Source organism: Leuciscus leuciscus (genome assembly GCF_965113295.1).
Source record: "Leuciscus leuciscus genome assembly, chromosome: 1".
Taxonomy (NCBI): domain Eukaryota; kingdom Metazoa; phylum Chordata; class Actinopteri; order Cypriniformes; family Leuciscidae; genus Leuciscus; species Leuciscus leuciscus.
Genome location: NC_138725.1, coordinates 14,110,447 through 14,136,297, shown reverse-complemented (window position 1 = coordinate 14,136,297; position 25,851 = coordinate 14,110,447). Strand labels below are relative to the sequence as shown.

Sequence of the window (25,851 nt, the reverse complement as noted above, 5' to 3'; positions counted from 1 at the left end):
GACATTTACATACCTATTCCGGCGGTCATGTTTGCGGCGGTCATGTTCGGGTTGCAAATTGTGCATACACAAAAATTATTTTTATGAATATGGTCCATTTCGAAGTGTTTAAATCCTAACAAACAATATTCGTAGATTCTCCTCCACTTTTTTTTTTTTTTTTTTTTTTTTTTACAAAACAATACAACATACATTTTGGAGCCAGAGGAGCAAAGAAAACACATAAATAATAATAATAGTAATAATAATAAATAATAGTAGTAGTAATAATAATAATAATAAAACATTCACAAAAATACAAGACCTTTGAATCAATCAAAAATTTTGAAGACAGTACACAAATGAACAGTCTTAATAGCTTTTCCATTAGTACTAGACTAAATAGTAGAAAAGTAATTTTCAAATTCTTTAAGGAACTGGATGACTTTGTTGTTATTAGACTGGACCTGTGCATGAGCAAGAGAGATAATAGTCACTGGGAAGCACTGCCTCTGGCGGTCAGTAAGAACGAAATTCCTCTGGTGAATGCGTCCTCTGGTGGTGTGAAAGAGAAATTACATGAATAAAAAAATATGAATACATCTCCCTTTTCCCTCATTTAAACCCCCCCCCCCCCCCCCCCCCCCCAAAAAAAAAACACTACTCCACTCCTCTTTTTTTAATAATTTGTTTTGAATTTCAATTTTGACAAAAATGCCATGGTGACATAATTAATTGGTGATGAAATATGCAGTAAACTCACTTTTGAAGCGCTTAAACGTTCTTAACATACAAGCATACCAATACTAAAATTACTGATCTTTCTCCTTGTTCTTGTTTACAAATGCTAAAATACCAGGAGGAATAAAACACACTTAACGTTTTGTCCATTTAATAACAAGATATGACAGAATTAAGATTCATAAGCAGATCTCACAGTTGCACTATATTATGAACACTAAAAGCTCCCGGTCAGTAATATTTGAAATGTAAATATCATAGATACTTCATTAATATTCAGTATGTTTCCCCCTAAATATGGATGAGTATCACAGACTCTCAGACGCCAGTGCTGTCAGCAGTTCCTCAGATCACAGCATGAACGTTTCTCCTGGCGTGACGAGTGAGTACAAATATCACACACAGTATGAGCATATGCAGAATAATCATCAAATCGTTCTTAGAAACCACAATCTGATGGCAATGGTAGACCAGAGTCAGGCGAGGACTGATAACTGCGTCTAATTTTTTTCATTTTTGAAAATTGGACTATATTTCCACAAATTTCTGATAACTTACAGGTATGACAACCTATACTTTTGTGTGTCTCATTAGACATTCAGTCCAGTGTAGTGCTACACAAATACACAATCTTTGTTCAGTGTAACGCAATGCCAATGCCATAGAAACCAATTCCAGAAATGAAAAAGTTCCACGGGACACACTAAACGTTACTAATTCACACAGTGTGGAAGGTCAGTCGTGTAGATCACATGTGTAACGGGGTTCAATGTTGTATTGCAAGGAAGGAAGAAGACAGGGGTCGGCGTGACTGAAACACTCACTTTAATTGCAAAATAAAAAGAAACAAATAAACAAAAGAGGCGCACGTAGCGCATTCACCGTGCCACGCACAGTAATAACAAAGAGGACAAATAACAATCACAACTTTCATTCAAACACAGCGTACAGGTGAGGTTCCAGTCCAACTCTCTCTCCCATCTCCTCCCGCATGCTGGCTTATAACCGGTCTCTCCATGCCAATCACTGCAATCAGACACAGGTGTTCCTCATTTTGCACTTGACCTACTTACTCACCGATCAGCCCCCTCCTTTCTCTCCTGCTACAGACTTCGCAAAACCACGCCCCCCTCGCCACATACCCCCACCGCCCGACTCAGGCCGGGGAGCCATCCGGCCTGCAGCCTCCCCCCCCCTCCTCCTGGAGAGGAAGTCAGCCACAGCCATCTGTACACCCGGCCTGTGGATCACCTGGAACTTAAACGGCTGTAAAGCGAGATACCAACGAGTGATCCGCGCGTTGGTATCCTTCATGCGGTGGAGCCACTGCAGGGGAGCGTGGTCCGAACAGAGGGTGAACTCCCGTCCCAGGAGGTAATAGCGGAGGGTGAGAACGGCCCATCTGATGGCCAAACACTCCTTCTCTATGGTGCTGTACACCGTCTCTCTCTTAGAGAGCTTTCGACTGATGTACAGCACCGGCCGCTCCTCACCCTCCACCTCCTGGGACAGGACCGCGCCCATCCCCCTGTCCGACGCGTCGGTCTGTAGGATGAAAGGGAGAGAAAAGTCAGGGGCATGTAAGAGCGGTCCACCACATAAAGCAGCCTTTATCTGGGTAAAAGCCCGCTGACACTGCTCCGTCCATTGAACCGTATCTGGTACCTCCTTTTTAGTTAGATCAGTCAGCGGGCTGGCGAGGTCCGAATAATTAGGCACAAACCTTCTGTAATAACCCGCCAGCCCCAGGAACTGTCTAACCTCCTTTTTGGTCTTAGGTCTCGGACAAGTCGCAACCGCTGCCGTCTTATCAATTTGGGGACGCACTTGTCCATGACCCAAGTGGAAGCCCAGATACCTTACTTCCACCCGCCCAATTGCACACTTCTTCGGGTTGGCCGTGAGCCCCGCCCGTCTCAACGTCTTCAGGACAGCCCGCACCTGCTGCATATGACGCTGCCAGTCACCACTATAGATGATGATATCATCCAAGTAGGCAGCGGCATATGCAGCGTGCGGTCGGAGAATCCTGTCCATCAGACGCTGAAACGTTGCCGGAGCCCCGAACAACCCGAAAGGAAGAGTGACAAATTGGTGTAACCCGAACGGCGTGGTGAAAGCTGTTTTTTCTTTGGATAAGGGAGATAAGGGGATCTGCCAATATCCCTTGGTTAAGTCCAATGTCGAATAAAAACGAGCAGTACCCAGCCGATCAAGCAATTCGTCAACCCTTGGCATTGGATAAGCGTCGAACTTCGACACAGCATTCACCTTCCTGTAATCTACACAGAACCGGATCGAGCCGTCCGTTTTAGGAACTAAAACTATCGGGCTCGCCCAGTCACTGCTAGATTCTTCTATTACTCCCAACTCTAGCATCGCCTCTAATTCGCTTTGCACAACTTTCTTTTTGTGCTCTGGCAGTCGATACGGCCGGCTGCGAACCACCACGCCCGGCTCTGTCTCAACGTGGTGTTGAATGAGGTCCGTCCGACCAGGCAGGGGCGAGAACACATCAGCAAAATCTGCTTGTAAATTACGCACATCAGTGAGTTGGGATGGTGAGAGGTGGTCTCCCCCAGCGGCCAGGGCGAGAGATTTTGTTTTGACATTCGCCTCTGGACCGAGATCCTCCTCTCCACTCACTACCATCGCCAGCATCACTGATTCCACCTCAGACCATTTTTTAAGCAGGTTGAGGTGGTAAATTTGATGTGCCCCGCCCCTATCTGTTCGTATTACCTCATAGTCAAGATCTCCAATTCGCCGTGTAACCTCAAAAGGTCCTTGCCACTTTGCGAGTAATTTTGAGCTAGAGGTAGGAAGTAATACAAGCCCTTTCTCTCCCGGTGTAAATTGACGCAGTCTAGCCCCCCTGTTGTACAGCCGACTTTGCTTGTCCTGAGCCTGTAACAAATTCTCCCGTGACAGCCGCCCCAAAGTGTGGAGTTTTGTTCTCAGGTCCAGGACATACTGAATTTCATTTTTACTAGCTGAAGGTCCGTCCTCCCAAGTTTCCCTAAGGACATCTAACACCCCGCGGGGCTGACGCCCATAGAGAAGCTCGAAGGGGGAAAACCCCGTGGAGGCTTGAGGGACCTCCCGTACAGCGAACAAGAGGGGTTCTAACCACCGATCCCAATTTTTGGCGTCTTCTTGTACAAACTTTCGAATCATGGATTTCAAAGTGCGGTTAAATCGTTCGACCAGCCCGTCTGTTTGTGGGTGATAGACACTGGTCCGGATCGATTTAATGCCCAATAATTCGTAAAGTTCGCGTATCGTTCGTGACATAAACGCCGTGCCTTGATCGGTGAGAATCTCTTTCGGGATTCCCACCCGGGAGATTAGTTGAAACAGAGCGCTCGCCACGCTATTTGCGGAAATATTGCGAAGCGGGACTGCTTCAGGATATCGCGTTGCGTAGTCCACCAGGACTAAAGCAAAGCGATGTCCCCGTGCTGACCGTTCTAATGGCCCGATGAGGTCCATACCAATTCGTTCGAAGGGGACCTGCATCAACGGAATAGGGCACAATGGTGCTTTTGGGTTGGCCGGTGGATTCACCAGCTGACATTCCCGACAAGACGCACACCACTTGCGTACATTCTCGTGAATGCCCGGCCAAAAGAATCGGGCCATGAGACGGTTTAGTGTCGTTGTTTGTCCTAAATGCCCGGCCATTGGATTAGAATGAGCCGCCTGGAAAAGCATTTCCCGACGGCTTTTGGGTACCAACAACTGAGTTGTATCCTGCTTTGATTGGGCATCTTGGGTCACCCGATACAACTTATCTTTTATAATTGTAAAATACGGATAGGTGAGCGGTTGGTCTGGGTGGAGAAGCTGGCCGTCGATAGAGCGAACCTGATCAAAGGCATGTTTCAGCGTGTCATCCTGGGACTGTTCCAGGGGAAAATCATCGCGCTCTGAGAGAATGGTTCTCTCCAGTGCGCTCTGTTCCCCTGAACCAGTACCCAGAGGTTCCGGATCAGCTTCTCCCAACTGAGCAGTCGCCACCTTCCTTTTATCTTTTTCTACCCAAGAAGCATCCGCACATAAATGACCCAATAATTCATTAAACGCTGGCCAATCCGTCCCCAAAATCAGCGGATGCCGGAGATGCGGGTTAATCGCCACCTCCACACTATGCTTTTGTCCCCTAAATTGAATATCCACAGGCATTAACGGATAATTCACCACTTCCCCGTGCACACACCGTACCTTAACCATGCGGCCATTATCCAATGCCTTAGGTTGAATCAGGCTTTGGTGTATAGAGGTTTGGTTACAGCCTGAATCCACCAGAGCCTGAAAAGTACCCCCCTTTATACTCACGGGTATTTGGTACAGGCCAGCTTGATCGGGGGCAGCTTGCGGCGCATCGGGGACCCGGATCAGCGTCCCCACCTCCATCACCGGACACCGATCGATAAAATGACTCGGGTCCCCGCAGCGCCAACAAGCCGGCCCGGACCTCCCCGCCGCTCCAGTGGCAGGAAGCGGGTCAAGGGATTGGCGTGGAGAGAGAGGTAGCGCAGCCTGGGGAGAGAATCCCCCCCTCGATGGGCCCCCTCCCCGGGGAAGAGGCCTGGGGGCAGATACCGGCTCCGCAGCACCCCCTGTCCTCCACCTTGGAGCCGGCCGCGGCGGCAGATTCACCCGGTACCTGGGAAGGGGAGAGGGCTTAGGGGGGGGGGTAGAGAGAGAAAGAGAGAGAGAAGCAGATGGCAGGGGTTCGCCGACCCCCGGGCACGCCACCATTTGGTCCTCCGCCAGCTGGATGGCCTGGTTCAGCGACGTCGGGCGGTGGCACTGGACCCACTGCGCGGTCTTTGTTGGCAACCGCGCCACGAACTGCTCCAGCACCACACGATCGATGACTTCCTCGACGTCGCTTCCGTCGGCCATCAGCCACTTGCGGCACGAGTCCCGGAGCTGTTGGGCCATGATGAAGGGTCGGCCAGACTCCTCGAGGTTCAACGTCCTGAACCTCTGGCGGTGTTGTTCCGGAGTCCGGCCAACCCGCTGGAGAATGGCCCGCTTTAAATCCTGATAGACCAGGAGATTCTGGACTGGCAGTTGGTGTGCGGCCACCTGCGCCTCTCCGGACAGCAGGGGTATCAGCCGCATTGGCCAGTCCGTCGAGGGCCATCCCCGGTCCTCAGCCGACCTCTCAAACAGTTCCAGAAATGCCTCCGGATCATCCTCGGGGCCCATCTTGTTGAGAGGTATCGGCGAGGACGAGTCTTTGTCCGATGGGGGGACGGCCCTAACCTCCCGGTCTATCCAGCTCCGGAACAGCTCGCGGTCTTCATGCTGGCCTCGGAGGAGCGCCTCGAACCGTTTGTCCTGCTCCTCCTTTATGGCCAGCAGATGTTGATGTTGTTCCTGGTGAAGACCAGCGAGCGATTGGATGATGTCCGCAAATGGTGTACCTGGCGGAGTCTGCATGGCGGCGATCTTCTTCCTTCCCGGGTTTCGGCACCAGTGTAACGGGGTTCAATGTTGTATTGCAAGGAAGGAAGAAGACAGGGGTCGGCGTGACTGAAACACTCACTTTAATTGCAAAATAAAAAGAAACAAATAAACAAAAGAGGCGCACGTAGCGCATTCACCGTGCCACGCACAGTAATAACAAAGAGGACAAATAACAATCACAACTTTCATTCAAACACAGCGTACAGGTGAGGTTCCAGTCCAACTCTCTCTCCCATCTCCTCCCGCATGCTGGCTTATAACCGGTCTCTCCATGCCAATCACTGCAATCAGACACAGGTGTTCCTCATTTTGCACTTGACCTACTTACTCACCGATCAGCCCCCTCCTTTCTCTCCTGCTACAGACTTCGCAAAACCACGCCCCCCTCGCCACAACATGCAAATTGAATACACAAATACCGTATTTTCCGGACTATAAGTCACACTTTTTTTCATAGTTTGGCTGGTCCTGCGACTTATATTCAGGTGCGACTTATATATAAAAATTAATTCAGACTGAGATGAACCAAGAGCAAACATTACCGTCTACAGCCGCGAGAGGGCGCTCTAGTTGGCGGAGTTGTTCAAAAGCGACACCAAGGATGAAGAAAATGATGTGGAATGAGATCGCGGGAGCTTGGTGAACTTGTTTACTGGTAACTTGCTTGTTGGACTCGCTGGCTTATGTTAATTTAGCCTATTCAGCCTCCTAGGTATATGTTCTTTATGCTATTGTGTAGCTGAAGAACTGTTAATGTGTTGCGTTAACATACCGGACACCTATTCAGCCTGTTGTTCTGTGTAGTTGAATAACTTGCCTTTCCAGATTAAATGTCTGTTCTTGGTCTTGGATTTTGTGAAATAAATTTCTAAATAAATGCGACTTATAGTCCAGTGTGACTTATATATGTTTTTTTCCTCTTCATGACGCATTTTTTGACTGATGCGATTTATACTCCGAAGCGACTTATAGTCCGGAAAATACGGTAATCAGATTTGGAGTGACAGTGTGAACGAATAGTTAATTGTCTCTTATTAGTAAACTAGGCTCCATAAACACAAGAAACAAACCACACAAATACATGAACTAGATAATTATACAGGAAAATATAATAGTAATAGTATTTCATGTAGATTACATTTAAAGGGTTAGTTCACCTAAAAATTAAAGTTTTGTCATTAATTACTCTTCCTCGTGTCGTTCCCACACCTTCGTTTATCTTCTGAACACAAATGAAGATATTTTTAATGAAATCTGAGAGTTTCTGTCCCTCCATTGACAGTTTGCGCAACTACCACTTTCAATATCCAGAACGCGAGGAGACATCATTAAAGTATTTTTTTTGTAATTGTGAGTGCTTTGTTTGCACAAAAAAATTATAATTTACCACTTTATTTATAAAATAATATTATCCAAAGTGTGTTCACAGTGTCATCTCTCTCGTGAACACTCACGCATGTGCATGAGCAGATCACTATTTTCTTAAATAAAGTGGTAAATTATGATTTTTTTTTTGCATACAAGGCACTAGCGTCGCTTCATAAAGTAGAGGTTAAAGCATTGGAGTCCCATGGACTACTTTAATGATGTCTATCATATGTGGTAGTTGCGTAATATGTCAATGGAGGGACAGAAACTCTCAGATTTCACTAAAAATATCTTACGGATGTGGAACGACACGAGGGAGAGGAATTAATGACAGAAACTGCATTCTTGGGTGATCTAACCCTTTAATAGATTATACATTCAAGAAAATATCTGCAATCATTTTGTAAAAGGTGTTTTTTGCATGTTTGGACTGAGTTTTCATTGCATTCACACAGTTCTGAGAGTCAGTTTGTGGTGTTTTGAGCACTTCACAGAAAAAAGGGTCATGTTGCGGAGCAAATGGTTCAGCTGATTCAACGTTTGTAAAAGCTTTGTTTCTCGTATCTCTAGTGCTTACAGTATTTTGTAGAAATGATTGTAAATCTGGATTATAGAAGTGCTACAAGAACATGGATACACCATAGAGAAACAGCTTGGAGGAGGGATTTCAGGAATAGCGTTTCTGGTGAAAGACGCAGATGGAGATCTTTATGTGGTCAAACAGATGAACTCCAGAGATGTAAGATCTTACTTGAATATTGACCACATAACTCACAACTTTTTTCCTTCAATAACAGTGTCGCTTCAATGGAAGGTTTTTCTTCTTCTTCTTTCTTTCAGGGGAAGGAACTGGATTCTGTCAAAAATGAAGTTGAGATCCTGAAAACGCTGCAGTTTGGATTTATCGTTTCTTATTTGGATTCATTTGAAGGTTTTTTTTCTTTCTACACTAATGCTCCTTTGTTGCAAATTCAAAATTTGGTCGTTTTTTATCGTGTTTCTGAAAAATTAAATAAAACTACTAACCATGATAGAGAGTTAGAGACGGAAGAAGAATAACGCAGTTAACTGAACAAAAACAAATATTAGCTCTCAGAAAATGAAGCTATTTTAATACAGTCAGAGTTAAATCATTCTCCTGACTGGATGTTCATTTATGTAGATAAAGAAGCGGGACGCATTTATATTGTGATGGAGTATTGTGAAGGAGGAGACCTTTCAAAAATCATGGAAAAACAGAAAAATGAAAGTTTTTTTGAAGAAAAACAGGTGAGTTTCTATTCTATTTTCTTAACTTTAAACCACTCTCACATAAAACATGATTTAGTATGTTATGACCCAAAAAATACAATCCTTGTGAGGACATTATACACACATACAGTACACACACACACACACACACATATTGAGTTTTCATGTTTTATGAGGAGATAGACGTAATGGTTTTTTATACTGTACAAACCCCCTACACTAACCCGACCCCTAAACCCACCCATCACACATAACTTTACGCATTTTTACAAAAATGCATTTTTTTATCAAAAAAACGTTATGGAGAAAAATGTCACCACAAAAAAGGACCACACACACACACACTCAGTGACTCACACATTGGGATTTCTCCATGTGTGTAGATCCTCGACTGGCTGGTTCAGATTTGTCTGGCTCTGCAGCATCTACACGAGAAGAACATTCTTCATAGAGATATTAAACCTCAGGTATGGACTGATAAAGCTCAATAAATCACATCACAAAGTCAGAGACTTATGAGATTTCTGTTGTCATTGTAGAATGTCTTCCTGACTGAAGATGGTTACATCAGTCTAGGAGATTTTGGAAACTCAAAAGCATTGGAAAGGTAAACAACCAAAAAAACTAAAACAAAAAAAAAACAGCAATGGGAACTAGTGATGGATCAAAATGAAAATTCTTGCCAAAACCAAAAGTCCTGGAGAGGTATAGGTTTGACATTGTTTTTCCTTTGCAGAGCTGATGAATATGCTAATTCACTTGTGGGAGCAAAGCCCTACATCAGCCCAGAAGTTTATCAGAGGAGATATAATTCCAAGAGGTATGAGTAACTGAATCTATATAAAGTATTGATATGTGCATGGTAATCAAAATATACATTTCCTTGATGGTTGATCCTTGATCAATGCTTGCAAAAGTATCAACATTTCTTTATTTGATGCAACGTTTTGTTCCCATGACCTTCATCAGGCATTTTTATCCATTCTTCTACGCAATTATCCATTACCTGCAGGTGTGCGAGGATAATTACTAATATAAAATATAAAAGCAAATTTCACTGAAAATATTAAATTCATTGTGTTATAGACTAAATTATTCAGGTAGATTCCATTAAAAGCACTCTTCGGACGGTAATTGTTTCTCATGGGGTCGTGAGGTATTTTCAACATTTACATGGTTAGTCTGTGATTTTATTGCTGTCAGAATCCAGAATGTCAGTGTTTCTCTCTCACCGACTGTGTAAAACTCCCCGGCTGAATTACCTACTGTTTATTGACAAATGTTAAGGTCGTGTGGGGATTTAATTGCCGTTAAATCCACATCTCTGAGTTTAGATTAAGAGACCACTGCAAAATTCACTGTTTAAATCATTTCTGATCACTGCCGAACACTTCACTGTAATTTGCATGCATTTAAAAAATATACAGTTTTATTACTGAAATGCTGGAAAGTATTTACAAGAAAAAAACTGTATCACCGCTACGTGTCAGCGAACAAAAAGGAGAAAGAGGAAAAAAGCACGTTAACGTTTGAAATGGGCCGTTATTGTGGCAGCAATAACATTTTCTAATATGTAGACTATTATACTCAACATTAAAAATACAAAACAAGCAGTTTTATTATTATCTTATGTAAATAAGAGGCTGCATTAACTTGTTTCCGCTAATTTCCATATTTTTTAAATTACATCCCTTTGAGATAAAATGCAAGACAGAAAACCATTTCAAATATAAAAATAGATTTAAATAATTAAATAATAAATAGAACATTATTATACTATTATTAAATTAAATATGAATTTATTCATATTATTCCAAGGATATGACATTTTATTTACAGCAGGCAATCATGCGACTGACCACGTGAGAAGCGCGTTTGTGGGTTCATAGGATCATAAAACTCGCTCCTTCTCTGTCAATAAATCGCCATCCGAATGCATACGTTTTATCACTGAGGTGTTTTTACAGACATCCACATGAGAAACAATTATCGTCTGAATAGGGCTCAAGCCTTAAAAAACACTCAAAAATATTATGTGTCGTATTGTTATCATTATTTAAATAGATAGCACATAACATGTTTTACAGTGTACACATACTTCTTGATTTTCATTGTCATGCATCGGCTGTTTTAGTGACATATGGTCATTGGGATGGTTGCTCCATGATCTCTGCATGCTTGATGTGTGGGTGAGTATTTATTAATTTTTTCCAAACAGCACCATATTACTGTCGCGCTTTTAGTCCGATGATGATGAAATGCCAAAAGGATTAAATAATAAAACATGTATTAAATAACTCAAAACGGGAAAAGACTTGACTTGACAATCAGCAAACTCCACAAAACAGTGTGTTGTGCCAAAGCATTCTCATCCTAGGGCGTCATATACTGACGCTTTTGACATTTCGTCTACATCGAACGCACATGGCACCCTTTAGCATCAATATGAGACGCACAGAGCTTTGTTCGGTTATGGGTAGGTTTAGGTCTGGGGTAGGGTTAGGGTTAGACCGATAGGAGGCGCCTTCTGGCCCATATCTATCTGCGTCTCATATTGACGCTAAAGGGTGCCATGTGCGTTCGATGTAGACGAAATGTCAAAAGCGTCAGTATATGACGCCTTGGGATGAGAACGGGCTGGTTGTGCACAAATACAGGACCCTCAACAGATCAAACTGAGGAACAAAACTCACAGAGATAACGAACTACAGGACTAGCAGGTGTGATAATGATCAGTGTCCATGACAACAGATTGTGGCGAGATCTTAAAACAAATGAGACGTGACTGAAGAGACACAAAGTCAGTGAAAATGAAACTAAAGAGCATAACTGTGACAGAACGGAGGTGGTTCTGGAGGTGGACGAAGGACTGGTGAAGAAGGAAGCGCTGTTGGAGGGGACCAGGGGGGCAATGATGGTTGGTAAGTGCCAGGAAGGTGATAATGGGAGGAGTCGACAGGTGGTACACCAGAGCACAGATGCAAGCCCATGGCGGAGTCGACGGAGGGAGGAGGCATGATGGAGTCTTGACTGATGACATCCAGGGGATGACAGTTGGAGAAGAAGCCATTGACAGAAGAGCCCTAGGCGCAGACAGAGAGCCAATAGGACAGAGCGTCATACGGTTCAGGCAACCAAGGCGTAGCCGCAGCGAAGAATGTCCGAGGTTGTAAAATGTGGAAGGTTCTTGAGTGTGTGGCGCAGGCAGGGTGATAGTTGACCACGGTGGAGCCTGAGGGAGGGAGGAGCCAACGTGGAGCCGACAGGTTGAAGGGCCGAGGTGGAGTGATAGGACCAGCAGCCGGAGGATCGACTTGGCGAAGCTGGCAAATGCAAGACCAGAGGCTCATCCACAAAGGACTAGTATAATAATTGAATAATTGTCCATAAAAACAGATTGTAGAGGGAACTTAAAACAAAGCAGACATGTGACTGAAGAGACACTAACTAAAAGTCCATGGAAATGAAACTAAAGAACATAACAGTGACAAATACATTTTACAAATGCTAACTACAAAAATATAACCTAGTGGGTTTGTTTCAGTTATATTTATAATCTATAAACCCAGAGCTCAGTGCTTTTTCATGGTACTCAGCAAAACCCCTAGTGTTAAATGAATTAGGGATATGTAGTTTGACACATGTCTAGAGTTTTCGACACACTAGTGTATCGAAACTAGTGTATCAAAACAACTTCACTGACACGTCACGCCAGGCTCAAATACCAAGCATATCGATTGTGCTGTCCCATACCTGCTATCCATATTATAATTATATCGGTCATGTCTATATGTATAGACTTTATGTCTACATGCTGCTTTTTTAACGTATTTCTGTGAATTATTCTTGAATAAAAATATGTATTTGTATTTGTGCATTTGTGTTTTTTCAACAATGTTCATGTTTGTGTTGCAAAAATAAAATAAAAAAAATGCTGCAATGTAAAATCACATAGGCCTAATTAGTTGGACTATTAAACATCATATTTAGAAGGTGAAAAGACGCAAGTTTGAATGGAGTAAAAATGAAGAACAAAAAGTCTTTATTGTCATTGTATTGTGCAAAATACATTGAAATTTGGAAACTCTATCGCTGCACACACACTCGCCGCCATCTTGCTAATGACATATATGTTTATTACATATACAAATAAACCTTACAGTGACATACCAATGAACAAAACATCTGAATGACACAGTTGGTGTTGGAATTATCATTGACCACCAGATGGCGAAGTAGAGCACTGTGTCAAAAGCTTTGAAGCACCAACGCAGTTTGGTGTAAAAGCCTCACTGCTTCAGAAGCCTCGTTCGGCACATCCCTAAAATTAACACACTCTTGTCCTCTTTCACAGACTTGTCCTCTTTCACAGACTTGTCCAAAACTCACCCCTGAGTTTTAAGTTGTGTTTGTACTGTTGCCAGTTAAGTTTACTTGTCTTCATTAATTTGCTTCCATCGTTTTTCATTTGCCCTCATGTGTCACACCAGTGTCTAGATCAGGATTGTCCACATTCAGTCCTGGAGGGTTTAGTCAAAGCTAGATGACAAGCCTGCAACCTTTAGCCATAAAAGCGCAACGGCTGAGTCATTCTATGAAAACGTGCCATTTTGAAAGTATTGTTTTTGTTGGGTTTAGGGACTAAGTAGACCCTTACCTGTCAGAAAAATATGTAGTGCCATCTCAGGCTATCTTATTTATTTATTTATTTTCCTAAAATAATCAACTCTACTCTAGTGTTTACTCCTTTCAACCATTGGAGAGGATTTAAATAAACTATTTAAAATATTAAAGCTATGCGCAATACTTCTGGCAAGATAATTTTATTTAGCAAAATATCTCATTCACTGAAGCATCCAGGCATCCATGTTTTTGGCAGGACAGTAAATCCGAGTGAATTTTCTGTCATCTTTGCAGGACTGTGATATGAAGAGTGTGCAATGAAACATATCTTTACCAACTGTGTGAAAGTGAATTGCACATAACAGGCACAATACCGGTATAAACATGAATATCTAGTGGTACAATATGAGTACCAAACAAGTTAATGCAGCCTCTTTTTTACAAAAGATAATAACACGGTTAAAATCAGTCAAATCAATATTTTGTGTACAGATATTTAATTATGCCATCCAGTATCTTGGACTCGTTGTCTCTTGTTTCATAGAAACGCAGTGGTTGCCATTTTGTGTCTATTGTTTTGTACACTGTTGGATTATAAGAGACAAACAGGTACGATTTTAAAACAGTTTAATCTGAAATCAATATCTCTTTATCTCCATAATTATTTATGTGTTGAAATGCTGTGTAATAAGTGTGTAACGCAGTTCAGATATTAGGCCGGGGGGTACCCACGAGCCTGCGCTCTACACCCGGCCCACGGCGAACAGTGGCGACTCCTCCGCTCCCTCACGGACGGCAGCCACCCCTCCAGCACCCAGGCGGCCGGCAGCGAGCTCGACCGCCCCCCCGGCTACTCACTCCAGCTACTCTACTACTCACTCCTTGAGTGTCCATGGCGACGGACTCTGCTCACCATGCTCGATGGCACCGCGGATTCCCCACAGCGGCGAGGGCTCTTTGACAGCGCATTCCCCCTTCTTCCCGGGTTTCGGCACCAGCGTAACACAGTTCAGAAGTTATGGAAAGAAGGAAGCAGGAACCGGCGATCATTCAACAATTTCAATAACAAAATAAAACAAATACAAAACGAAAGTAAAAGACAGCAGCCCCTCACGGACGACTGTTGTCACATATAATAAAACAAACAAAACACAAGTCCAGGCCTGTCCTCTCTCGATCTTCACTGTCTTCGTTCCTCCTTTTATGCTTCTGCTCCTCCGTGAGAGATACGAGACCGGTGCGTCGCGTAATCACGTCACCGGCCTCGCGCCGCTCTCTCACGGCCTTCAGCCTCGCCCTGCTCGCCACATAGTGGTATAACTGTGTACCATATCTCCTGAATGTCCATCTAGTTTGAACTTGCCTCTGAAACTACTCTCTCTGCGGAAGCATTGCTTTTAAAGAGCTAATAAAATGTTTCAAATCAATGTTTTGTGTCTAATTATTTACTTACATGGCAAGTTGTGTAATAAGTGGTATAATTTACATCCAGCCGGTTGTTATCTCAGAATAAACCCCCTTCAGCCTGATCAAGACCTCATCACCCTTTTGGAGGTTTATTCTGAGATAACAACCGGCTAGATGTACATTATCCTTTACATCTAGCATATTTGTTCCTTTCTTTGTCAGATCTCATTATTGTTACAGTGGTTGTTCTGTTTGTCGTGATATTCAGTTTTTTTTTATAGTTTTTTTATAAATTGCTTGCAATTATATCCAACTCTTTTATATTTCTTTTTTTTTTTTTCTTCAACCCCTACTGACACAAACCAGATTCTTAATTATTTGTATTTATTATTTTTCTCCACAGGCAGATAGCATGCAGCGTAACATACTTCACGCTGTCAGCATGGCAGGAAACCTCCCTCACATCTCAGAGAGATACTCAGAGGAACTACGGGAATTAATCAGACAAATGCTTAGCCGTGACCCTAAAGACAGACCTTCAGCTGAAGAGATTCTAGCGAAACCATTCCTGACAGATGCAGTAGACCGAAACAGCAGAATGCCAGAGGCACTGCTACAGAGTTTCATGAAGTCCATCAGCGCCTTCGATAAGGCTTACAACAAGCACTATAACGACATTGAGGTCTTAGTTAGTGAGTGGGGCAGAATAACGGATTCGATGGAGTCTGCGCATTACAGCGCCACAGCGGGGAGTCTGTCAGGGTCAGTGATCGGAGCAGCTGGAGGAATCACTGCATTAGTTGGTTTAATTTTGGCTCCATTCACTCTTGGGGCGTCTCTGATTGTTACCGGTGTTGGTGTTGGAGTAGGAGTTGCAGGTGGAGTAACAGGTGCTGCATCCACCATTACTAATACTGTACAGCAAAAATCATTCAGAGAGAGCCTTGAACAAATTCAGCAGAAGTATAAATCTGTAAGCGAACCAATTCTCACACCACTGAACACACTGAGAATGGTTCTGAGAAAAATCACAAAGTTCAGGGTTTTTTTCGGGAACTCAACTTTTGACAATGTACAAATATCATGCAATTTAGACAGGAGAAATGTTTTGTGTGCCACACAACTCATGAATTTAGGTCTGTTGGCAAACGTTAGCAGAATTGCTACTCAGACTGCAAGAGTAGGACGAGTTGTGGCAGAAACAGTCTCAGGAGTGTTAAGTGGACTACTAGTCCTCCTTGATGTCGCCTTCATAGTGATGGATTCTGTAGACATTCACCAGATGAGACAGGGAAAAGTAGATGATCCCGAAAAGGTCAAATCCAGTGTCCTCAAATCCATTGCAGAGATGAGGAGAACACATAAAGAGCTTTGCAATGTCCAGAAGGAAATACAAAAAACAAGAGAGGAACTAAAAGACTATATAGAATTGTCCAGGGTTGACAGAGAAATAAACAATGATTTAAACAGTTTAAAAATAAACATATAGATAGGATTCCAGTCAGAGAATCGGGCAACATCCTACTGAGTCAAGGGGGATTTTTTTTTTTTTTTTGAAATCAATCTAAATATCTAATATGTTGCTCAGGAACAACAAGAATTCATGAGTTTGAGTTCTTGTGATTATATCAAATCAAGTCACCTTTATATACACAGCGTTTTTTTTTTTTTACAATACAGATTTTCAGAGTTTCAAAGCAGCTTTACAGTGATAGCAGTAAAATTATGCAACAAAGTTTGTTTTCGGCTGTACAACAGCTCTAGAAGAAAATAGTGTCATTTTTCAGCTTAAGTCAGTTGATTCATTTCTGTAGTAAAAATAATTTGTTTATCAATCATTTAGTTCATTTATCTATATATATATATAGCCACTCTGGAGAAAACAGTGATGTCATCGTCCAGCTCATTTCAGTTCTGATAATGTATGCAGATCAATAATATAGTTGAAAAGATGTCCCCAAATAAGCAAGCCAAAGGCGACAGTGGCAAGTAACCAAAACTCCATCAGGTGACAGAATAAAAAAAAAAAAAAATAAAAAAAAAAATAGGTATATATATATATATATATATATATATATATATATATATATATATTGTTAAGTAAACATGCAATTTATTCTCTTATAAGGCCTCATATATAGGCTGATATTATATTAACCACAATTGTAACCTTGTAAGTGGAATATATGTGATTTGTTATGTGATAACTAATGCCTCATATGTATAGGCTCATATGTGATATAACCCCAATTGTAACTTTGTAAAAAAGAGTGTTGTATTAAGAAAAACACTGCAGCTTGTTTTTGTAAAAGTTTTTATTATGAATCTGGTTTATTAAGAAAGACACAATTTGTATTTGTAAAAGTTTTTATTATGATAATGCATGAAAGAAATAACTGTACTATATTCAATGTTAAGCATAAATGAAAGAATAAACTACAGTAGGTAGTAATAACAATAAGTAGTAGAAAAACATGTATTGTAGCAATGTAGAAATGGAAAAGTATTACCTGTTCCCTTACAGACTAAGCGTATAGGAGACAACAAAGGATCCGGGCCAGGAAGAGAAGAACAAATGAATGGAAGGCTTTTTATAAGAAGTTCTTGAAAGAACTGAAAAAGATAACAGTAGATCAAGATCTTGGATTGGATAAGTTGACTATATGTGATTGAATATGTGATAAGGGGGTGTGATATGAAGTATAAAATGTACAGTGTAATATGTCAACGTCAGACGCTGTAATACCCTAGCAGCCTCTCCTTAGTTCAGTTGTCCTTGCCTGCCACCTGCAGTTGAAACTTGTGAACTGTTTATTTTATGCTTTTCTTTATTTTAGTTTGTAGTATGTAAACATATTAATTTTTGAAACAATAAAAATAATTATAATCATTACAAAAAAAAGAACCAGCCTGCTTCAAGTCTATACTATATAAAAGATTGAGCTGAACTACTGTAACCACGGAGAAGTCTTCTGTGATCTAAATATTGTAAGTATGGAAATTCTAATACTTGTTTGTTTAGCAACAGATTTGACTTACTTAACCTAACCTGAGAATAATCAAAATAAGGTTAAAGGTGTTTAGAGTTATGCACCATCAAACAATATATATACACACACAAGTGTTTTCTATTAAATAAAGGTGTAGGTTTGATTACGAGTTAGCATTAATGGATTACTATTTGTTTTATATGTAGCCACTTATTGTGGTGTTTTATAATTGTTGTCTTTTGTGGGTAAATCAATTTAATTCAAACCTGTATCTAAATAATTCCAAATGTAATCTTCTTATTTACACAGAATATGAAAATATTCTCATAAGCAAGTGTATTTGAGTTTAAAGAAAAATAAATGTCAAGTCCAAATGGACACCGAATATGAGTATACACTGTATATATTATACAATAAACACATTTAAAATATATTAACATTTATTGGACACTCTTAAGTTGGAACTGAATCCTTCACATGTGCTTTAGCATATTAGTCAATACATCAAAAATGTACTTCTTTAAACCACTACTAAATTATTTAAAGGGGTGGTTGATTATAATTTCACTTTTCTAACTTTAGTTAGTGTGTAATGTTGCTGTTTGAGCATAAACAACATCTGCAAAGTTACAACGCTCAAAGTTCAAAGCAAAGGGAGATATTTGCTTTTACAGAAATCGCTTTTTAAGGACTACAACAAATGGCTGGTAGAGACTACACCACATTCCTCCCGGGTTAGTGACATCACCAACCCTAGAATTTACATAAACTCCGCCCTCGGAACATGATTTATAGATTATCAAGACAGAATATGCTAATCAATGACTAGAAGATAATTACACATAAGCTACATAAGTTCATCAACTAACCATTCAGAAATGATGTCTACATGTTGTCACTTCTTCTTGAGTCTCTCCATCTTTGTCTGACTCCGGTTCGAAAATAAAAGGCTGAAAGTTTTTGAAATTTTCAGTGCATGTCTGTGTGAGGTAATCAAAGTTGCTAAGGACAAGAGCTGTTGAAGCTCCGCCCCCTGTGCCGGGAGCAGCATCTCATTTGCATTTAAAGGGACAGACACAAAACGAGGCGTTTTTGCTCACCCTCAAAACTTTAACATACTATATACAAATATCTGTGGGGTATTTTGATCTAAAACTTCACATACACACTCTGGGGACAACAGAGATTTATTTTACATCTTGTGAAAAGGGCATTATACCACCCCTTTAACAATGCTCATTTAAGTTAAACTTTTTTATCAGATACCATTACAAAGTGCCTTTTTAAAAACGTCTTGGTCACGTATGTAAACCTTGTTCCCTGAAGGACGGAATGGAGACGTCACAATGGAACATCTTGCATGTTTACCATCTGATCCCGGAAGGGAGTGGTGGGAACCCTGGGGACATATCTGCGGTCTCAGGATGACGTAAGAATTAGCCAAAATTAAGAAATATAAATTAAGACAAATTATAAGACAAACGTAAAACAAAGTGCTGCTGTCTCAACCATATGCTTGGGCAAGTAAATGCACCCTCAGACAAACTGCACAATGTACATTTTTGGCTCTGTCTATATTTTAATAAACATGCATGTAATAATATAAAGTAATGACAACAGTATGTATAAATCTATATTTAGTAAGCTATTGTGCTGCAATGCCAACTCAGTAGGTTACATATTTACGAAGAGCTTGTGTGCAAATCAGCAGTGTGATAACATGAGCAATGCTGTGAGAGAGGTAATGATTGGCCTCCCTGAATCGTTATATATGTATGTTAAAAGAAATGACACATCATGCTTTTTTATTTATTTAACTAGAACAACACAGCTTTCCTGTAGCTCAAACAGTAGAGCGTTGGCTCTTGCAATGCCAAGGTCATGGGTTCGATTCCCAGGGAAAGCAAGAACTGATAGGAATGTAAATGTCTACCTTGAAAATGCAGCGCAAGTTGCTTTGGAGTGGAGTGGAGAGCGCGAGGATCTTGGACAGAGCGCAGAGCAGCCTTTTTAAAAGGATGGAGCGTCGCCTTATTTCCCGCTCCAATTTCGCTCCGCTCACACCACGAGTCTGAAGCATGAGCTCAGTCAAGCCTGACCCAGAAGAATCCATCTGTCTTGCACGGTCATCAACAGTAGACTATTTTCAGTCAAAACTCGGCTCAATAATGGAGTTCAAAAAGTACTTCAAAAGTACTTCAAAATGAGAAGTCATACAGGTGTACTGCTAATATAAAACTAACTAACAATGATAATGTGGTAGCCTACAAGAAAACGAATGTGGAGACATCGTTTCAGTCAGTAAAGATTAATTTTGGACACATTTCTCGAAAACATGAAAGTGTGCTACGTGAACACGCTGGGAAGAAAGCAAAAGGTTAGCAAATTGAATACAGTAACTTGTAACTAAGTGTAAACTGAATATAGCGTAATATTCAAACAAGTTTGTTTTGTCATTCAAGTAGGCCTAATGGTTCATTTTATTTAATTTTTGTCGTCCGTAATAATATTTATATTATTAGGCCCATTTATTTGTTTAATTTTACAGCAGTTTGTGTGTACAATGGATACAAGCCAATTTAAATTTTAATCGTGCGCGTTGCACAGAAGTTCACTTATCAACATTCTGGCCTAACAGTTAATTTACTTTTTTGGAGCGAGCGGGAAGGCGAAGCACTGCTACTTGGGCGGAGTGATTTGCTCGCAGCAGCTGAGAAGCCCCATGGTGAGGAGCAGAGAGTTCGCTCAGAGTTGGAGTAAATCACTCTGCAGAAGTAGCAGTGCTTCGCCCTCTGAGAATATAGTTCCCAGTATGTATACAGAAGATGGTTGTGTCTCATGTGACCTTGTTATTTGTACACGCTGTGACTATAAATCACAACATGTAAATAGGAAAATGTTGGTGTTATTTTGTCACTTATTGGGAGCAGTATGCTGGAGATGAAAAGGGTGTGTATGGACTTATCTAACTCTGGGGGATACTGTGAATCATAGGCGTAATTTGCGGGTGGGACATGTCCCCACCACTATTTTCTAAGGTCGATATTGGCCCCACCACTTTTTAAACATCTCGCGGCACGAATGTACCAATACAAATAAACAAAACATCTCCAGTTAACTAGCAGAACATTCATTTCGTTTGTTTTTTAAATAAGAGGCGATCTAGCGCTGAAATGTGTTGTTTTTTAAATCAACTGATCAAAGTGCTCGTTGCCGCTGCGATCAGTGGCGCGGATACTATGTTTGTTTCTGGCTCGCACACAGCCTTCACTCGGACGCGCGCTTCAATCCGTTGTGGAGAAACTCTCTATTCGTTCCGGTGAAATTACAAAACAAAATGCACACAAACGTGTCCCTGCCTGATATACAACCACTGAAAAACATAATCGGCTTTGATGAAAACAATTATAAAAAAAAAACCTATACGAGTGCAGATTAGAACCCAGAACCTCGGACACGCTTGGCAAAAGTTCTACCCCTGGACCACTTAAATACACGCTTAAACTAGTCGGATCAACATACAATAGCCCTCATTGAATGACCACTTAAACCCAATCAATGTACTATTTAAATCGATTGCTGGACATCGTAATGTTATTGTACATCTGGTTTATGAATTAGCATTGTGTTACAGACTCTGTACAGGCCAGTCAAGTTCCTCCACACCAAACTCCTCATCCATGTCTTTATGGACCTTGCTTTGTGCACTGATGCGCAGTCATGCTGGTACAGTAACATCCCCAAACTGTTCCCACAAAGTTGGGAGCATGAAATTGTCCAACAAGTCATGGAAAAAGTCACCACTGCATCCGCCGCTTTGCATTGCACTTGGTCTGTAGCAATTGACTCTGGAGAAAGTTGGCAGCTTCTGCTCACTGTGAGCCTCAGCATGCGCTGGTCCTGCTCTGTGATTTTACGGGGCCTACCACTTCAAGGCTGAGTTGCTGTGGTTCCCAATTGCTTCCACTTTGTTATAATACCACTAACAGTTGACCGTGGAATATTTAGTAGTGAGGATATTTGAATTGCCATGAATTGCCATGGACCATGAATTGCACAGGTGGAAACCTATCACTGTACCACGCTTGAATTCACTGAGCTCCTGAGAGCGACCCATTCTTTCACTAATGTTACAAACTACACAAACTACAACTGGACCTTATCTGAGCCACAAAATCTGTGTATATTAAATATGGAGTCATATCAGCCTTAATAGGCCTGTTAACAAGCAGAATCACTGAAGAAAAGAAGAGAACACAAAAAGAGACGAGCAGAAACACAAGAACTACAACTGACTTCAGACAGTCTTAGATGAAATCAACTGAAGATAAAGACATTAAATCTGTGAAGATCTCAGCAGAGGAGGATTAAACAACTCCACAAACAGCATTACCAGCTTCACTTATTACTAACCAGACTGACTGTATTTCTGTCAGACGTCTACAGAAGTTTTTATTGAGAATTAACAGAGGTTTAACTTTCATTTGAAGTCACCATAACAGTGTGTAATCCCTTATGGAAATAATATGGGAATATACTGCAAAATATAATGCGATATATTAAGTCAAGTTTATTTGTATAGCGCTTTTCACAATACAGATTGCATCAAAGCAGCTTCACAGTATTAAATTAAAATAATACAACAAAGTTTGTTTCAAGAGGAATTTATTGATTGATAAAATTAAATTAAATATCCCCAAAATATCCCCAACTGAGCAAGCCAAAGGCAACAGTGGCAAGGAACCGAAAAACTCCATCAAGTGACCTAATGGTGTCCTAAAACTCCATCAGGTGCCTTAATGGAGAAAAAAAAAACCTTGGGAGAACCCAGGCTCAGTCGGGGGCCAGTTCTCCTCTGGCATTGGATAGAGGCCGGATTGTAGTTTGAACTGTAGGATTATATGAATGCCTGGCTGAAGAGATGCGACTTTAATCTAGTTTTAAACTGGGAGAGCGAGTCTGAGCAACGAACAGTATCAGGAAGACTATTCCAGAGTTTTGGAGCCAAATGTGAAAATGCTCTCCCTCCTTTGGTGGTTCTGGATATCCTAGGTATGACCAAAAGCCTTGAATTTAGTGATCTCAAAGAGCGCGATGGATTATAGGGCGATAGAAGATCCGTTAAATAGACTGGAGCTAAGCCGTTTAGGGCTTTATAAGTCAGTAGCAATACCTTGTAATTAATACGGAACTTTATAGGTAACCAATGCAGTGATGATAAAATCGGTGTTATATGATCATATTTTCTTGATCTCGTAAGAACTCTAGCGGCGGCATTTTGGACTAACTGTAGCTTGTTTATTGAGGATGCAGGACAACCAGCTAATAAAGCATTACAGTAATCCAGTCTCGAGGTCATGAATGCATGAACTAACTTTTCTGCATCAGAAACTGATAGCATATTACGTAGCTTAGCAATGTTTCTAAGGTGGAAAAAGGCTGTTTTTGTAACATAAGAAATATGATTTTCAAAAGACAGGTTGCAATCGAGTATAACACCCAGGTCTTTTACTGTAGAGGATAAAGTAACAGGACATCCTATGATGTTAAAGTTGTATTGTGCGAGGTTTTGTGGGCGGTTTTTTGAACCGATAAGTATTACCTCTGTCTTGTCTGGATTTAATAAAAGAAAATTACGCGTCATCCAATCTTTTATATCTTTAACACACTCTGTCAATTTGGAAAATGTAGCGTTTTCATCCGGCCGTGATGAAATATATATTTGAGTGTCATCAGCATAACAATGGAAACTAATTCCATGTTTCCTTATAATATTTCCAAGTGGCATCATATATATTGAAAATAACAGGGGGCCTAATACAGATCCCTGCGGCACTCCATAGTTTACTGGAGTTATGATCGATTTTTCTCCATTTAAATAGACAAAATGGTAGCGGTCAGATAGGTATGATTTGAACCAGCTTAGTGCTTGTCCTTGAACACCAGTATAATTTTGTAGTCGATCTAAGAGTATTGTGTGATCTATAGTATCGAACGCAGCACTAAGATCAAGTAAAACTAGTATTGAGATACAGCCTTGGTCAGAAGCTAAAAGTAAATCATTTGTGATTTTAACGAGCGCAGTTTCAGTGCTATGATGCGGTCTGAATCCAGACTGAAACTTTTCATAGATATCATTTTGTTGCAAGAAAGAGCCCAGTTGAGCGGACACCACTTTTTCTAATATTTTAGACATAAATGGAAGATTTGAAATGGGTCTATAATTTGCTAGATTATTATGATCTAATTGTGGTTTCTTAATGAGAGGTTTTATAACTGCCAGTTTAAATGTTCTTGGAACATGACCTAAAGATAAAGACGAGTTAATAATATTGAGGAGAGGCTCTTCCACTACAGATAACACTTCTTTCAGTAGTTTAGTTGGTATAGGATCTAATAAACATGTTGTTGTTTTAGATGAAGTGATAAGTTTATTTAACTCTTTTTGTTCTATAGTTGTAAAGCACTGTAATTGTTCTTTCGGGGTGATAATTGAAGCTGAATTGTAAGGCGCGATTGAAGATTGAACGTTTATAATTGTGGTTCTGATGCTTTCTATTTTCTCAGTGAAGTAGTTCATGAAATCATTACTACTGAACTGTAACGGGATATTTTGTACGGGTGACGTCTGTTTATTTGTTAGTCTAGCCACGGTGTTAAATAGAAACCTTGGATTGTTTTGGTTGTTTTCTATTAGTTTGCGGAGGTGCTCAGCCCTGGCAGCTTTTAGGGCCTTTTTATAACGTGACATACTGTCTTTCCACGCGATTCTAAAGACCTCTAAATTAGTTTGTTTCCATTTACGCTCTAAAATACGGGTTTCTCTCTTTAAAACATGCGTAGTATTGTTATACCATGGTGCTTTATTTTTCTCTCTGACCTTTTTAATTTAATAGGTGCAACCACATCCAATGTTCTAGAGAGAATGGTGCTCATAGTGCTAGTTAGTTCTTCTAGTTCATCTGTTTGTTTGGGTTCAGGCAGCAGCTGAGACAGATTAGATAAGCAATTTGAGAAATTATCTATGGTGGATGGGAGGATTGTTCTGCCTGGTTGATAACGCGACGCCGCATGACATATTACAGCAGTACGTAATATGCAAGTTACCATGTAGTGATCAGTGACTTCATCACTTTGTGGAATGATATCTATATCGGTTGGATCGGTTCCGTGTGATATAATTAAATCGAGTGTATGATTAAGACGATGAGTTGGTCCGGTGACGTTTTGCTTGACCCCAAATGAATTTAATAAATCTGTAAACGCAGCTCCTAACGCATCATTTGGATTATCTACGTGTATGTTAAAATCTCCAACAATTAATGCTTTATCGACATTGACTAATAGGTCTGAGAGAAAATCTGCAAACTCTTTTAGGAAATCAGCGTAAGGCCCTGGCGGTCTATATACGGTAGCCAAGGCTAGAGATAATAGGGATGTTTTTCTAACATCTAAGAGCGTAACATTTAGTACAAGTACTTCAAATGAAATAAACTTATAACCCGTTTTCTGAGTAACATTTAGAATATCTTTATAAATGGTTGCAACACCTCCGCCACGGCCAATCAGACGGGGCTCATGCTTATAACAGTATCCAGGAGGAGTAGACTCATTAATACCGAAATAATCATTTGGTTTAAGCCAGGTTTCAGTAAGGCAAAGTACATCGAAGCTATTATCTGTGACTATTTCATTTACAATAACTGCCTTAGGTGTGAGTGATCTAATGTTTAGAAGACCTAGCTTTAGAAATAGTTTTTGTTTACTAATAGCAACATTTTCTGTTTTAATAACAATTAGATTTTTCCTAGATCCTGCATTAGATTTATTATTTGATCTCACTAAACGAGGAATAGACACGGTTTCTATGCAATGTTCTACACTAGTATTTATATCAGTTGAATTGGTGCAGCAGAGACTATGATTTGGACTTTTGGTTACTAGTCAAAGGGTATTTAACATTTTGGAGATGTTATCTGACAGAAGATCCGCTCCGAATCTGCTTGGGTGT

At 40.8% G+C, this 25,851-nt stretch overlaps 1 protein-coding gene and 1 long non-coding RNA gene across 4 annotated transcripts in view; both read left to right on the top strand.

The window, feature by feature from the left end:
- LOC309503310 overlaps positions 1–25,851 on the top strand; it is a 76,457-nt gene that overhangs the window by 41,964 nt on the left and 8,642 nt on the right. The gene's annotated exons all lie outside the window — the stretch shown is intronic.
- On the top strand, positions 950–16,398 carry LOC309499253 (serine/threonine-protein kinase Nek1-like). Of its 3 annotated transcripts, none has more exons than XM_082170422.1 (9): positions 950–1,102; positions 8,184–8,308; positions 8,410–8,500; positions 8,732–8,838; positions 9,204–9,287; positions 9,360–9,427; positions 9,557–9,640; positions 10,955–11,009; positions 15,254–16,398. In XM_082170422.1, the coding sequence occupies exons 1-9, from the start codon at positions 1,018–1,020 to the stop codon at positions 16,337–16,339; spliced, it is 1,785 nt and encodes a 594-aa protein (XP_082026548.1). In that variant the 5' UTR covers positions 950–1,017; the 3' UTR covers positions 16,340–16,398. The 3 variants fall into 3 exon arrangements, with proteins under 3 accessions (XP_082026548.1, XP_082026549.1, XP_082026550.1); XM_082170423.1 differs by lacking the exon at positions 15,254–16,398 and adding an exon at positions 11,659–14,546; XM_082170424.1 differs by lacking the exon at positions 10,955–11,009 and having other exon boundaries at positions 15,254–15,441.

Excerpts from the sequence above, each read along its gene's own strand:
- LOC309499253 (XM_082170422.1), top strand. The coding sequence starts at position 1,018 with ATGGATGAGTATCACAGACTCTCAGACGCCAGTGCTGTCAGCAGTTCC. Across the intron at positions 1,103-8,183 it reads CGTTTCTCCTGGCGTGACGA|AAGTGCTACAAGAACATGGA; the intron begins GTGAGTACAAAT and ends TCTGGATTATAG. Across the intron at positions 8,309-8,409 it reads AACAGATGAACTCCAGAGAT|GGGAAGGAACTGGATTCTGT; the intron begins GTAAGATCTTAC and ends TCTTTCTTTCAG.